Source organism: Bacillus rossius, chromosome 13 (assembly GCF_032445375.1).
Source record: "Bacillus rossius redtenbacheri isolate Brsri chromosome 13, Brsri_v3, whole genome shotgun sequence".
Taxonomy (NCBI): Eukaryota; Metazoa; Arthropoda; class Insecta; order Phasmatodea; family Bacillidae; genus Bacillus; species Bacillus rossius.
This window is the reverse complement of record NC_086340.1, coordinates 29,851,898-29,864,748: the sequence shown is the minus strand read 5'-3', so window position 1 is coordinate 29,864,748 and position 12,851 is coordinate 29,851,898. Positions and strand designations below refer to the sequence as shown.

At 35.0% G+C, this 12,851-nt stretch overlaps 1 protein-coding gene across 7 annotated transcripts in view; it reads left to right on the top strand.

Annotated features, from left to right (window-relative positions):
- Positions 1-10,471, top strand: part of LOC134538421 (multidrug resistance-associated protein 1-like) — a 143,496-nt gene extending 133,025 nt beyond the window's left edge. For 4 of the 7 annotated variants that reach the window (XM_063379734.1, XM_063379733.1, XM_063379735.1 and 1 more), the window contains 3 exons: positions 7-121; positions 1,283-1,362; positions 6,675-10,471. In XM_063379734.1, the coding sequence (XP_063235804.1) occupies positions 7-121; positions 1,283-1,362; positions 6,675-6,792 (313 nt within the window). In that variant the 3' untranslated portion in view covers positions 6,793-10,471. Of the gene's footprint in view, positions 1-6; positions 122-1,282; positions 1,363-6,674 lie in introns of those variants that run through there. The other 3 variants (XM_063379736.1, XM_063379737.1, XM_063379739.1) reach the window with 2 other exon arrangements.
- Positions 10,472-12,851: the final 2,380 nt, after the last annotated feature.

The window sequence follows — 12,851 nt, the reverse complement described above, 5'->3', positions numbered from 1 at the left end:
GCGCAGCGTGGGGCAGAGGCAGCTGATATGCCTGGCACGGGCACTGCTCAGGAAGACCAAGGTGCTGGTGTTGGACGAGGCGACGGCCGCGGTCGATCTGGAGACTGACGACCTCATTCAGGTACCGCTTGAAAACTTCAGTATTTATATTTTTGATTCTTTTAGAATCTTTGCATAGTTTCCCTCCAGTCGTTTTTATTTTACAATTTAAATTTTCACTGAACATTTATAATAATACGTAAGGTATTGATTTGTTCAAAGTATGTACATGTTTATTTGCCACCCAACCTTTAAACTGGTAATGTCAACTTAGTGTGACCTCTATACATAATTTTTTTAAGCTTTAATTGATTAGTATTGATACATGGGTGATACTAAGGTATGACACAGGTCTTCCCTTTGTGTAAGTTTTCAAGCTGAAATTATAATATTTAACTTCTACTAAATGTTGTACAAAAGTTGCAAATTTTTTAGTTTGAATCTGTGAAAAAATAAATGGATTCTATGATGAGATTAAAAATTGTTTATTGTATCAGCTAAAATATAAAGTGAGTTTTTTTGTTAGGAAACGCTATCAAATAGGTACTTTGGTTTTATTGCGATGATATAGTGTAACTCTTTTTAATACCAGAGCCAAAATTAAATTTTGAGGAAAAGATACCATTTTATTTCCTGTGATGTAAAGAATAATTGAAAGGTGCATTTTAAACATGAAAATATTCTTTCTAGAAAATTCATGTTTTACTTTTCTTTAGAATTTTTTTTTTAGATGTGAGCATTAGCTTTTGTGAACACTATTTGTGCCACACTTTCATTGTTTCATTATTCATTTTACAACAACAACAACAACAAAAAGATTACTTTTTTTTCTATACGGAACATGAAACTCTATGGCTACAAATGAATAATTTTAATTGTACCTGAAAGTAGATAAATGTTATGACTATGACTGTGCAAAAAATTAACCAGACCGATTGAAAGGTTGAAAGGCACGACTACTGCATAAAAAGTAAACACTTGCCTTGCATGGTTTGTAGGAAGAGATGATATTAAGTGTGGATTTGAGAATTCTGGATGCTGGAATTATTTACTTGCCAGTCTAAATTGTGTGGACAGCTTGTTTCATTGTTTGATTCTATATTTTAAGTATTTATTATATACTACCTTTTACTAGCATTTCTAGTTCCAATGTCTTAGTGCAGTACTGCCTATTGTCGTTCACCAAATTATTTTGAGTGGTTCGTGTTTAGCTACAAACAGAAAAAAAAATTTTAATTTTCAGCGAACAATAAGAGTGGAGTTTAAGGACTGCACCATACTTACTATAGCACACAGGATTAATACCATCATGGATTATGATAGGTGAGTTTATTTCTTTACTTATTAAGATTTGCATTTCTCGTTCTTACAGGACAGTCAGTAAGACCTTGATTAGTAGGCATTGTCCAGAGTTTTAGTATGTTTACATAACCTCTTTATAGCAGTTTGTGTATTGGCTTAATTTGTGTTATCAAAAGGGACAAGATTTTATGGTTGTATTTTTATTTTTAGGTCAATTTAATTTTCAAACAGGAGATTTTAATGTTATGTTTTTACTCATAAAAATGGTTTATAATTCAACAAATATTAAACTAAAAACTTCTAAATAATTATTTCACCAAAGTAGTCTCATTTTGACACACACATGATGCACTTAAACAATAAAATAATTTGTTATAAGCAAGTCTAGAACAGAACTACTCAGAAAAATAAGAATCTCTTGGCAAATTTTAGGGGTTTGAAAAATGTGCCAATGTTTTAATGTAAAATGTGTACCTAACTAATAAGAGACGTAAAACCAAACAACATATTTTTTTCCCCCACGCTATTTAGTTTATACATTTTGGGGAAAAAATTAATGCTAAATAAATTGTAGTCAATGAATTTAGAATTTACCATGATAAAAGATACAATTTTTGTGGTTTGAGTTCAGTTTTGCAAATTGCTTACTGATTTCATGTTATATTTAATATTTACATGATTTGTGGTGGTTGTTTTGGTTTTAATCGCAATTCGCCATAATATCTTGTTCCTTCCTAGTTGTCAGTATACTTTTGATGAAAATAGGCCTGTGCGAAGCTTCGCAAATGCGAATCGATTCGAATCATAACTTAATATTCGCTTCAATTCGAATACATTTTAAATATTCGCATGTTTAGAATAATTCGCAGCCGAACCACTACGTATCGACTAATAGCGTGCGCGAGTCGACAATCGATCCTTACTTTGTAACAATCGATATCGCTTCTTGACACAATCGTTTCTTTGTTCCTTTGAACGGTAAATAACAGAACACTTGCTCGCACTTGCTTTTGTTTTTGAGAACGTGGGAGAGGTCTGCGCTTGTTAAGTTTTTAAAAACCACGAAAAGATACTGGTAATTAGCGGACCGGAGATAATGTCTGATTTAAACTCAGAAAATACGCCCAAAAGAAGAAAGAGTGAAGTATGGCATTATTTCACGAAAGGGAACGACGACGTTGCGAAGTGCAACTCCTGTAATGTGAAACTAAAAACGCTACGAGGTAAATTACTTTGCGATGCTAAATTTGTTTGAAATAAAAATTGTGCTACCTGTCCAAACCGAAAGTTTATTAATTCAAACTTGACGGAAATATACAGTTTTAATTACTGTAACCTAAATGTCCCGTTTTAGTTACTCTAACCTATTGTAAACAATGTCTGGAGAAATTGAAACGCGTGTACATAGGATATAATTCGCCAAGGTGGACTGGAGTTACAAACCAATGCCTTTATACAATTATTTCAAAAGGAGAAATAATGTATGGGAAATATATTGACTTACAATTTGAATGGATTTAGAGGTTAGGAAAAGGGACGTGTAGGCCTGTATTTAAATAAAACAAGCTGAGACTTTATGGGGAAGCTGGGTGAAGGTTTGAGACTCGATGGACTATCCAGACTAGGCTGTTAATGGTAAAGAGCATTTTTAAATCAATATTGGAATAACATTACAACATTCTTTGTTTTAATTTCAATTTGAGTATTATTTTATATGCTTAGTGAAAATAGCAGCGAATTATACAAGTCCATATTTATTATTAACGTCTTAAAGTTTAACTATCTACCATGTTAACTACCATGTTATCTACCATATTAACAAAATATATAGAAAATAATTTCTCTATATATTATTTATTTTTTAATACACACACACCACACATATAAGTACCTTTATGTTGTGGTTCGGTTCCAGGTACAACCACTACATTGCAAAATCACTTGCAGGCTAAACATGCAGCATTATACCATCGCATGATACAAGATAAGAAAGAGACCTCAACATTAAAACCAAATCCCGAACAAGCTACTAAAACAAGCTTGCAGCAGCCGACCATTTCACAAGTATTAATGAAATCCACAAAAATGCCCCCAAGTGACCCCAGAGCTCAGTCCATTACGAAACAAATTACAAAAATGTTGGCAACAGAGTTGTTGCCATACGATTTCGTAGAAGGTCAAGGTTTCAAAGAACTGATGGCCAACCGGCACGTAGCACCAAGTACCTTCTCGGACCACATTTTCCGAACACTATGTCCCGGCCCTCTACGAAGAAACTAAACAGGCACTTCAGTCAATGCTTGTTGCAGACCTTCCATCACTGTCAGCCATATCATTAACATCAGATGGCTGGACTTCTCGTTCCAATGACAGTTACATCAGTCTGACGTGCCACTACCTCAGGCCCGATTTTTCCCTGGTTTCATTTGCCATGAGCAATATTGTAGTTCAGGAATCTCACACAAGTGTCAACATTGCTACAGCAATTAAATCAGTTTTATGTGACTGGGGTATTTCTGTTGAAAATGCCACTATACCCATTTTTTGCATCACTGACAATGCTGCAAACTATAAATTAGCATGTTCTTCACTATTTCATGAAAATGCCCGAAACTGTTTTGCCCATTCGCTTCAATTAGCCATTGAAGATGCAAAGAAAGAATGTGCAGGTACACAAACACTCCTTTCCAAAGCAAGAGCTATTGTTGGTCATTACCGACGCAGTAGTTCTGCAAGGAAACGACTGCACAAACTTCAAGAACAGATGAACATACAAAAACTGGAGGTTATCCAAAATGTGGACACACGTTGGAATTCTGAGTTTGCTATGCTGAAGCGGCTGATTCAGATAAGACCTGCTATGGTGGCCGAACATGCAGATTCAAACAGTACAGAAATGCTCTCTGTGTCAGAGTGGAAGCAAGCAGAAGGTATTGTTGAGATTTTAAAACCACTTGCAGAGGCCACTGATGAAATGAGTGGGGAAAAATATGCTACATCATCAATGGTAATCCCAATTTTGCACTGCTTGTTGGCTAACCTTGAGCTGCATATTTGCCAGAAGAAAGATGGAGTAACATTTGCAAGAGCGTTAATAAAATTTTTGAAATCCAGATTCCAAAATTTTATTATGGAGTCAGTGAATCACATTTCAATGTTAATAGATCCAAGGTTCAAGGGTGTGTTAATTTCTGACACAGAAGCACAGGCTACACTGATTTGATTTCTGCACTCAGACTATTGCCAAAAGAAAATAAGTTACCTCAAGATGTACCTACATCCTCTCAGAGTCCAGCATCAAGTTTGTGGTGTGTCCTAGATTCTATTCCTAATCAAGTCGACATAGATGAATCGGAGGAAGTGAGAAGATACCTCAAAGAACCACGTCTTAACAGAGGAGATGATTCCCTTCACTGGTGGAAAATTGAAGGCAGAAACAAATATCCTCACCTAGCACAGATTGCTGTTAAATACCTGGGTATTCCTGCAACTCAGGTATCGTCAGAGAGACTTTTTTCTTCTGCAGGAAATGTGGTCAGCAGCCGTAGGGAAAGTCTCTTGCCCGAACATGTGGAACAGCTAGTATTTTTACATGCTAATTTGAAGCATAAGAAAACTGTGTAATGTCCTTTAAAAATATACTCGTGTGTATTTTGGCAATGTAAAACTAGTATTAGCAGAGTAATGTATGGCTATAATTTTTAATATGTAATGTATTTTTTTTAATTGTTAAATTGCAACTGCAAGGCTACAAGTTAATTTATTATTTTTCCATTTGAGTGTTATTTATTTATGCTACTTAAATTTTATTCCTAATATACAAAAAGTAATGCGGTTAGGTACATGTGTTTCACTATAAATAATTGTAGTGAGAAATTAGTATGTTGAAATTTTCAGTTGTATTGTTTAGTTTGGAAGTGGAAAAAATTTTTAGAGGATTATGTTGGCTTCTTATATTATTCTTATACTCAATGTTGCTTAAGAATCTGTAACTTCTATTCAGTAATTTTTATAAGCAAAAGCAATACAGGATTACCTTTACTTTCAGTAGCAATATGTGGATTTGTGAATAGTCAGTATATTGAATCTATTACTAATTTTAATAAAATTACCTACCAATATGCAACTTGCATTTTGTTTTCACTTGTTTAACTACATATGTGCAGTTAAAAAAATTTTAGAGTAACAAATTTCAGTATTTAAAATTACAGCAGAAAAAAATATTTACTATTCGATTTGGCTTCGCACGAATAGTAAGTATTCGCTTCGCACTTCGCTTCGCATTGAAAAACTGGTATTCGCACAGGCCTAGATGAAAATAAATATTTATTTCTCAAAATTGTTATTTAATATGATTAATCCCTTCAGATGACTTAAATACATGTTCTCTAGTTCAGGAATCTTTAAGAATCTGTTTAATCGAACTCTCTAGCAGTAAATTCAAACATATTATCTTAGGATGTTCCCATGCATAAGCAATTTTTTTTGGGTGGGGGATTTAAGCCCAGGGATGTCAAGATTGCTATTGTAGCCGTGTGCTTTCAAGGGGAAGAGGGTTCAGTTTTGTGACACAGCTATTCACTGAAGGGTTTAATGTGACTCAGCACTCATTAGTTACCTCAACTCTTGCCAGGATTGGTTTTGAAAGTTCGACTTGTCCCTCTCACACACAGGGCGTATTGGTCCATGTCTGTCCAGGTATCTTGCCTGGTGGTTTGAGCTGACAGTGTCTTATTACTGCGCCTGTGCGAAGCTTCGACTAAGCAAATCAATGGAAGCTCTTTTTAATATTTGATTTGACTTCATTGGGAAATTTGCTGTTTGTTTTATTTATAGCTTCGGTTCTGATGCAAAGCTTTAAAACACTGGAACCATAAGATTCACTCATTAATATTTTTTTTTTATATGTGTTGTTTTGCTTGAATAAAGTTGGTTACTTAAAAAATCAAAAGGTGGGCACTCTGCTTTTATGAATGCTCAATATCAACAATATGCAGGGTTATTTTATAATTTTTATTGAATGATGTTATACAAGGGCCCAATTGGTTAACCACTTAATCAGTTCAAACAATGTTAAATGACTATTTATCTTTATGTCAATCCTGTAATTTTTAAAATAAGCGTAATTCAGCTTTGCTGAAAACAATATTTGTAATTCGATTAGACAATGTGAATATTTAAAACAGGCCTAATTAGTGAAAAAAAAGTAATGTGCAATAGTAAATTTGTTCAACATTTGCAAGAATGTTTATTTATGGTTTTTTATTGTGAAACAATATATACGTATATCAATTTCTAACTCATGTGATATTGATGTTGGTGGTTGCTTTCAGGATAATTGTACTTGACCAAGGCAGTGTTGCAGAATATGATCAGCCAGCAAAGCTACTGAGTGACAGCACATCTGTTTTCCATGGTATGGCCAAAGATGCAGGACTCATTTCGCAGTAGCTGACAAACTATGGCTGTGCAGCGGCAACTGTTGTCGTTGTTGTAAAAAACATGCATTTAGTTTCTTAAGTACACAATTTTGTGTGTGCAGTGATAATGACATGTTTCTCTACAAATAGTTATAAGCAAAGCTTAATTTATTTGAAATGGAAGACACATAAAACTGTAAATTTCACATTAAATAAAAATATTTTGTATGCAAAAAAAATGAATAAACATGGAAATGTTTCTGTACAAAAAGAAGTGTTAAGGGGGTGAGAAACCAAGGGGTGCAAATTAATTTTTTATAAATAATAAAATAATAGAGTTAGGTGTTATAAATATTTAATATAAAATGTTGGTGACAAAGTGACACTAGTAAATGCCTGTCCTGTGCTGGGATCTAGAAACTTCAGAATTAACTATAGATTGCATTTTTAGCATGTCTTCAGATTGCTCACATTCATTTAGCGCAAAGTTAATTTTACTGCCCCAGTTTTGAAAAGCACGTCTGTAAATTTCAGTTAGCACATAATTGCCACAGACAAAATAAAATTGGGCTTGACGCCACGAAGTCTGTTTCAACTCGGTAAAACAGCTGTACCGTGGCATTCAGTTAGCCATACAAGGGAGGAAGAGATGCACGCGCAGGTCTGACTACACTATCGGCTGTTGGACAAACATCAGTTATGGCAGTTGAGTTACAGCTATTAAGTGTGAACTGTGAAGGACTAAATGTTTTTACGTCCGCGCGTATGCCGCCGTGCCGTACCATTGTTGCCCAGCTACAGACTAGGCAGTGATGAACTTCAGTCTAGCCAGTGGCAGGGAACTCGCACAATGCAAAGCAACGTCTGCCCATTCGCTTGCCGATAACTGTATGTGCGTAAGCACCTGCAGTAGGAATCAAATTGGAACCATGGCATTCAAGTGAGAGCATAATGCGTGTTCAAGTATTTGAGACACAACTAGAAGTATTACGGAATGCAGAATGTCATGAAGCCACACTTATATTGGTGGTACGTACTTAAGTTTTAAGCACGTCAACTGTGCTCACAATCATATGAAATAATGACTCTATCAAAAGTTTACATAAGTTTGATGCTGTTGGTTGTACTAGTGGGAATATATTTTACATTAGATACCGGAACAGAAATGAACAGATTATTCACATGGATGAGTTGCATTGAAGTGCAATGGAAAAAAATCATGGGGCTGGCCATGAATAAACACTTTAATTTTTAAAAAATTAAAATGCAAATATCCAGACAGTAATATCGGTTTCACTGCCAGTTAAGGATGGTTTGGAAAGTTAGCGGAAAGGTGCGTGACGTGAGTTGAAGGTCACGCCCGGGCGGGCAAGTCAACCAGCCGACTAACGATAACTATCTCCAGGTACGCTGTGTCATATTTGTCATACAAAGTATTCTATAGTAGGCTTATAAAGAAAAATGGTGTGACATATTTATCGTTGAATGTTATTCTACACATTTATATTACATAAAGAATATTTCCCTAACACATTTTGGAACACATTAAGTAAAACATGAACATTTTTAGGAAAGCATTAGGCTGGGTTCACAATTTAAAAAAATAAGCGAGTGCATAGCAAGCCATGCACACGACCTGTGCGAACTGCGAAATCGGTTCACAGTTGAATTTATACTGTTAATTTCAGCCAATGAAATTTCGCGAACTTTGCGACATCTGTTAGCAGTGTTAGTAAATAAACATATTACCTTTCAAAATAACGATAATACTATTATTATCATCTCGACATTTTCTTACCACAATATGGTTAATAAATATAAACATATTTCTAGTCCCGCCAAAAAAACACCCTGCTGTTCTCTCATTGGCTGCTGTGTCATGCGTACGCGAACGAAATAAAATATATTCATTTCACTCCTATGCGCACGACCTCGCTCCCATGCACACGACCAACTTTCTGCTATTGTGAATCGTTATGTTAGGAAACATGGCGTTCATATCCTATGCACACGACCTACTGTTACTGTTACTGTTATTTTTTCAATTGTGAACCCAGCCTTAGTCATACTAAGGGCGCGGTTACACGGGAGTCTGAACTACTTCAGGTGAACATGTTCAGCTGTTGAGTGCGGTTACACACAGTCTGAACATGTTTCGTTCGAGGCCATTTCCCATTTAACTTAAACAGGTTGGCAAAGTAGTTCAGATCGACATATCTTCTACATTAGCCTCTGTTTGGCTGTTTAGAATATAAACAGTTCTTTCCAGAAATTCAAGATGGAAAGTGTTCCTGGCACAAGTTAGAGTAATATTTTACCGAATGCAAAAAAAAAAATATATCAAAAGGTAATTATATACTTTTTTTAAAATTGATCCTGACCTTAATTATCTTAAAACTTAACACTCTCGCTCAAACAATAATAAAAAATAAGTTTAAATTGTTTTACTGTGCATGTTGTTTGAATTCCCGATTTGTAAAAAAGTGTTGAGCAATATGAAAACACATTCAATTTCTGCTGATAATACTGTATAAACAAGTGTGAAAATCCCGCGTTTTCTGGATACAAAATAGAGATCAACAACAGACATTCGTTGACAGTAGACAATCGGTTTTAGAGCTGAACACACTTTTCAGCAACTACCATGTAACCGTACACTTTCGCGTTTGTAAACGTGTTTACTTAAACATGTTCACCTGAAGTAGTTCAGGGTCCCGTGTAACCGCGCCCTAAGTGAGGGATTTGTGTATGATGAAACTGTCACTTGTTCCCCTTTGCTACTCACCCCCCTCATATTAGATGATACCTCAAAGAAATAAGTAGGTACGTATTTCACATGAAAGTCACGTAAACTGCAATCTCCAATGCAACACTGGACAAAATATTGTTTGCAAAAAAGGGCTTTGAATAAAAAACTTTTTAATAATTTTGTTCTGACTTTTAAAACCAAGCTGTTAATTGCATTTGCTACCAGATGTGTTTAGCGTTTAGCAATTTTCATCAGTCACCAATTTCTCAGCATCCAAGATAATCATTTAATTCAAGTTTGAAGAGCTTAAATCTGTTACTCATCTTACATGATTGTCTTATGTGATGTCTAGAGACATGCATTTGTGTTTTAATTTTATGGCACAAAGTGGTGTTATTTCCCCCAATTATTTTGCACGTTTACATCAATTTTACCTTACATATTTACATATTTATTTTTTAAATACCAATAGAATTTTGTAATTTATACATTACAATTAGTTGCTAAAAGCAGCAATACTTACAACACTTAGCAAAATTATATCTATCTATACTTAAATACAATAAAAATGACAAAACTGTACATTTTTCCAAAAAAAAAGTTGATATTTTGGGGATTTTATTTGGTAGAAGGTGAATGTAAATGTGTGAGAAAAACCTACTATTTTATTTATTTTTAAAGCTTTTAGAAATTTCAGTTAAAATTATTTTTTTCTTTTTATGAGGGAAGAGTAATCAACTCCCTGAAGCACTGTGACTTACTGTCTCTCCTGCACTTCATACCGGCTGTGTACCATGATCTGTACGACTTGAAACCAGCTAAGGCAAAAGAACAAGATGATTGTAGTGCCAATTGACTTGTGTACAACTGATTGACTATTGTATAGGTATATAAAAATAATACATACATGTTTTTCACTCAAATCTAGTTAAAATAAAATATGTATTATGTTCTGTTGCAATTTAAGCATTTGTATAATCCAAAACAAAATTATCTGGACTAAAAACATACTTTTTGTTAAATAAGACCATTTAAATTTCAATTCAAATATTCTTTTTTTAAATATATATATATATTAAGATAGTTTTAAACAATTTTGCAACTACCCTGGTTATACTCAAAAGCAAATAAGACATTACTTAATTAAAATAAACAAATTTTATGTATTTTGTACTTACTTTTTTTTTCTCAAAACTTTGTTTTTGTGGCATGGCCTTTACTTTTCTCAGGCATGGAATTTTAAAATATTTTTTGTCTAAAATAAAATGCACTGTTAAACTTTATTTAATATGTTATCTTTCTTTATATGATATTTATAACAACTTGGTTTTATGACCATTCTAAAAAGCCAGTACAGGCAATGTGAAATAATTAACCCAAAAATGGTATGTGTGGTGCCTTTTTTTTTTTTTTTTTTTTTTTTTAAATATAGATCACATGGAGTTTGTGTTTGTATATGTGAAAAATTAATATTTAAACTACTTCTTAACTGTTGACATTGTCAGGTGTAGATACTTTTCATGTTACCCTATTTTATTTTATCAAGTATCGTTTGCACTTGTGTACACGCATGCTCACACAGCAATTACTGATTACTCTGTCTCCCGACGTCATGATTCATTTCACGAACGAATCAGACTGGCCGCGTGGCCGGTTCTCGTCTCATTCTTTTGCCGTTTTGTTCTTCTGACTCGTGTTCAGCTTTCAAGGAATCAACTCGCAAAGAACCGATTCTTTACATTACGAACAAATCACATTTCATTCACTCCAAAATTCTTATTTTGAAGGAATCGCTCATGAATGACACATCACTAGCAAGTACCTATTAGGTGAGGATTTTTGATAATTTTTTTTTGTTTTCAATTTGTGTTTATTTGGTGCTTATTAAACAGGAAAATCTAATAACTCCAAAACTTATTAAAAGAGTGCTGTTTGGCATAGGAAACTTTTGGTGCTATATTATTCTGACATTTTAGGCTAGAAAACATCTGAAACAGAGTGTCTAAACAAGTATTACAGTACAAGGTTCCACTGTAATTAGCAAAATAGTGGTATGTGATGTTATGCTCAATGAACATGTTAAATATGTATTAAGTTTGAAGGAAAATACAGTAGTCTCGTTTGGTCGATTATCTTGAACTTTAATTTGGAGCAGAGTCTAACTGAAATTCCTCACTGGATTCAGCTTTGGGTTCAGTTAATATTGTTTTTTGTGCACACATCACTTAAAACTTGGCAGTTAGATTATGAGGAGGCGTTCCAAAGGGAGGCCTGAGGTAACTAGACACTGCTGCCGCCTAGCGGAGTCGAGAGAAGGCTTGAGGGAGAGGCTTGTCGAATGGGAGTCCCTGGTTAAGGGGCCCGCCTACCTGGGCACACATACGGTGTGCAGAGCTTCAGGAAAAACAACGCGATTTCAAAACTACTTAAGATATCCGAGTGGGGCCTATTTACGAATAGCATTTAAGAATTCGCTGAGGCCCGAAAAGTACTTTTAATTTCAGATTAAGTTTTTAAACTGTATTTTTAGAAGCGTTAACATGCCTAAAACGCGTGTTTTCAGAGTAATTTTTAGGCATACAACAATCAGTACAGACTGTTGAAAGCACTTAAGGGGCTTGCATAACACCTTTATCTTAATTTCTCCGCCATATAATGTTACGGTCACCGCTCAAATTGTACAGTTATCCTGTGACGACGAGACGAATGCGCGCCAGTTCAGAGACTTGCGCTTAGAGGCTATACCGCGCTGGAAGCACCAGTGAGCGTCGCGCTTATCATCCCGCCTCACTAACACACATACACCCCTGACGAGACGGGCCCATTAAGGTAACATTTCTACGCCGCGAGTCGGCAACTGACAGTCCGCCACCCCTGCACAATACCTTTAGTGATATCACTCCGACAGATTGTCATTGTTTCGGGCATCAGGTGTGATTTCTGGGATTTACAATCCATCTGTCAGGGCCACGTGATTTGCATCAACATCTATCTGCAAGCGATAAATAAAACTACACCAAGACAAAGCACAACTATTTAATGAAGTTATTAACATTCAGTTACAAAATATTCAACCACTTGCATACACCCACATGTATGCAAGCCCAAGTTAATTGATTCTTTGTACAAGGTGATATCAGACCTCCGTTTTTATGGATTTTATCCGTTTTCACGGATATTTGAAGCTTAAAACGGACTAACGGATAAACGGCGACATTCACGGATATTTACATTCAACTACCTATTTGAAGTAGTCAAACCATACAAGCATCCAACAGTAAAGTAAACACTCATATTAGGTGTAGCGCCATGGAACTTCCAATCGTTTAACCACAAACCAA